The following is a 2,500-nucleotide window of genomic DNA, read 5'->3' as shown; positions in this document are numbered from 1 at the left end:
TCACGAGGCGGGACTTCCTGTCCCATGGCGGAACTTCCTGTCTCGAGGCAGGACTTCCTGTCCCATGGCGGAACTTCCTGTCCCATGGCGGAACTTCCTGTCTCGAGGCGGGACTTCCTGTCTCGAGACAGGACTTCCTGTCCCGTGGCGGGACTTCCTGTCCCGTGGCGGGACTTCCTGTCACGAGGCAGGACTTCCTGTCACGAGGCGGGACTTCCTGTCCCGTGGCAGGACTTCCTGTCTCGAGGCAGGACTTCCTGTCTTGAGGCAGGACTTCCTGTCTCGAGGCAGGACTTCCTGTCCCGTGGCGGAACTTCCTGTCTCGAGGCGGGACTTCCTGTCCCATGGCGGAACTTCCTGTCCCATGGCGGGACTTCCTGTCTCGAGGCAGGACTTCCTGTCCCATGGCGGAACTTCCTGTCTCGAGGCGGGACTTCCTGTCCCATGGCGGAACTTCCTGTCCCATGGCGGAACTTCCTGTCTCGAGGCAGGACTTCTCGTCCCATGGCGGAACTTCCTGCCTCGAGGCAGGACTTCCTGTCCTATGGCGGAACTTCCTGTCCCATGGCGGGACTTCCTGTCTCGAGGCAGGACTTCCAGTCTCGAGGCAGGACTTCCAGTCTCGAGGCAGGACTTCCTGTCCCATGGCAGGACTTCCTGTCCCATGACGGGCTGCAGCGGGTCGTACTCACTGGTATCCCTGCGACCTCTTCCTGCGGATCAGTCCGAGGCGCCGCAGCAGCTCGTGGCGGCGCAGGAAGACAAACGCTCCCAGAGCCAGCAGAGGAAGGACGAGGAAGAAGAAGACGAGGAGGCCGTCCCTGAGAGACGTGTCCTTATCTGTGGACGACACACCGAGTCAGCTCGGAGCGGGGACGCCGCGGGACACATGGACAGTACCGTTCCACGTGGGTCCGCTGTCCACGCTGCCGCCGTAGCCCGACAGCTTGCAGGACGGCGGCGCCCGGCCGTAGTCGCAGTGGCAGTTCCTGTTGCTGTTACACACCTGGGAGGGACACAGGTACTGGGTCAGACTGGGTCACATGACCCGGTCCGCCTTGCAGGCCGGATCCACCCTGTCACACCTTTTGATCCACCCTGTCTCACCCGTGACCCGCCCTCAATCCACCCCGTCTCACCCCAATCCCCCCTTTCTCACCCCAATCCACCCTGTCTCACCCCAATCCCCCCTTTCTCACCCCAATCCACCGTGTCTCACCCTGATTCACCCTGTCTCACCCCTGACCCACCCGTCTCAACTCAATCCACCCTGTCTCACCCCGTGTCCATGGCACTTTGTCTCCACGTCACAGTCGTAGCTCAGGACATCTGCACTGCGACACTCAAAGTTCATACACACCTGAACACGACATAAGAAGAAAAACAGCTTCATCAGCGTCTCCTAGTCACCAGTCCTCCCAGTCCTCCCAGTCCTCCCATCACCTGGTTGTCTCCACACTTGGTCCCTTCGTTCACCATTCCCGGGTCGGGAACGTCGGATCCCAGCATGAAGTCGACCCCGAAGCAGGTGGCTCCGTGTATCGGAGTGGTGATGATGGACGGCAGGATGCCGAACACCGTCCCCCCCTTCACGTTCAGACACTGCAGCTTCCCGCACTGAGCGTTTCTATGGAGACAGAGTCATGTGACCGGAGGGGCGGGGCCTCGCCTGCGCTGGGGTTGGATAGGGTGTGTGTGTGTGTGTGTGTGTGTGTGTGTGTGTGTGTGTGTGTGTGTGTGTGTGTGTGTGTGTGTGTGTGTGTGTGTGTTACCTGCTCTCACACTTCTTGTAGCCGAAGTGCTGGTAGCCACAGTTGCCGAAGCGATCTCCTTTGCTGTTGACGTCTTTGAAGCAGATGTCCGGAGCGGCCGTTGCCTCTGCAGACGAGGAAGAGTCAGAAGATTCCAGAACATCCCGACCGGGTCGAAGATGAACCAGAACCTACTGGGTCCGAACAGGGCCTGGCACTGTCCGTCCAGGTGCTGGCACCTCCCGTTGTAGCAGTAAGCCTGCTGGTTCCGGCAGGGATGTCCGTTCTGAAACGCACAACGAGTTAGAGGCAGCGCCACCCCGAGGACGCGGCGCCACACCGAGGACGCGGCGCCACACCGAGGACGCGGCGCCACACCGAGGACGCGGCGCCATCCTGACGACGCGGCGCCACACCGAGGACGCGGCGCCACACCGAGGACGCGGCACCGAGGACACGGCGCCGCACCGAGGACGCAGCACCGAGGACGCGGCGCCACACCGAATACGCGGCGCCGCCCCGAGGACGCGGCGCCGCCCCGAGGACGCGGCGCCACACCGAGGACGCGGCGCCACACCGAGGACGCGGCGCCACACCGAGGACACGGTGCCATCCTGATGACGCGGCGCCATCCTGATGACGTGGCGTTGCCCCGAGGACGCGGCGTTGCCCCGAGGACGCGGCGCCACCCCGAGGACGCGGTGAACCCCCGGAGGACGCCTGCGGGGAGGCAGACGGGGAGGCGGGGA

General features: G+C 63.3%; 1 protein-coding gene across 11 annotated transcripts in view; it reads right to left on the bottom strand.

Moving 5' to 3' along the window:
- adam9a (ADAM metallopeptidase domain 9a) overlaps window positions 1–2,500 on the bottom strand; it is a 22,836-nt gene that overhangs the window by 8,126 nt on the left and 12,210 nt on the right. For all 11 annotated transcript variants that reach the window (XM_081611014.1, XM_081611017.1, XM_081611015.1 and 8 more), the window contains exons 15-20: window positions 1,947–2,037; window positions 1,773–1,878; window positions 1,444–1,627; window positions 1,280–1,360; window positions 901–1,006; window positions 693–840 (exon numbers count right to left, since the gene is read on the bottom strand). In XM_081611014.1, the coding sequence (XP_081467140.1) occupies window positions 693–840; window positions 901–1,006; window positions 1,280–1,360; window positions 1,444–1,627; window positions 1,773–1,878; window positions 1,947–2,037 (716 nt within the window). The remainder of the gene's footprint in view (window positions 1–692; window positions 841–900; window positions 1,007–1,279; window positions 1,361–1,443; window positions 1,628–1,772; window positions 1,879–1,946; window positions 2,038–2,500) is intronic.

Source organism: Poecilia reticulata, chromosome 9 (genome assembly GCF_904066995.2).
Source record: "Poecilia reticulata chromosome 9, P_reticulata-male-v2, whole genome shotgun sequence".
NCBI classification, from domain to species: Eukaryota; Metazoa; Chordata; class Actinopteri; order Cyprinodontiformes; family Poeciliidae; genus Poecilia; species Poecilia reticulata.
Note: the sequence above shows the minus strand (reverse complement) of the source record. Positions and strands in the feature narration are given on the sequence as shown.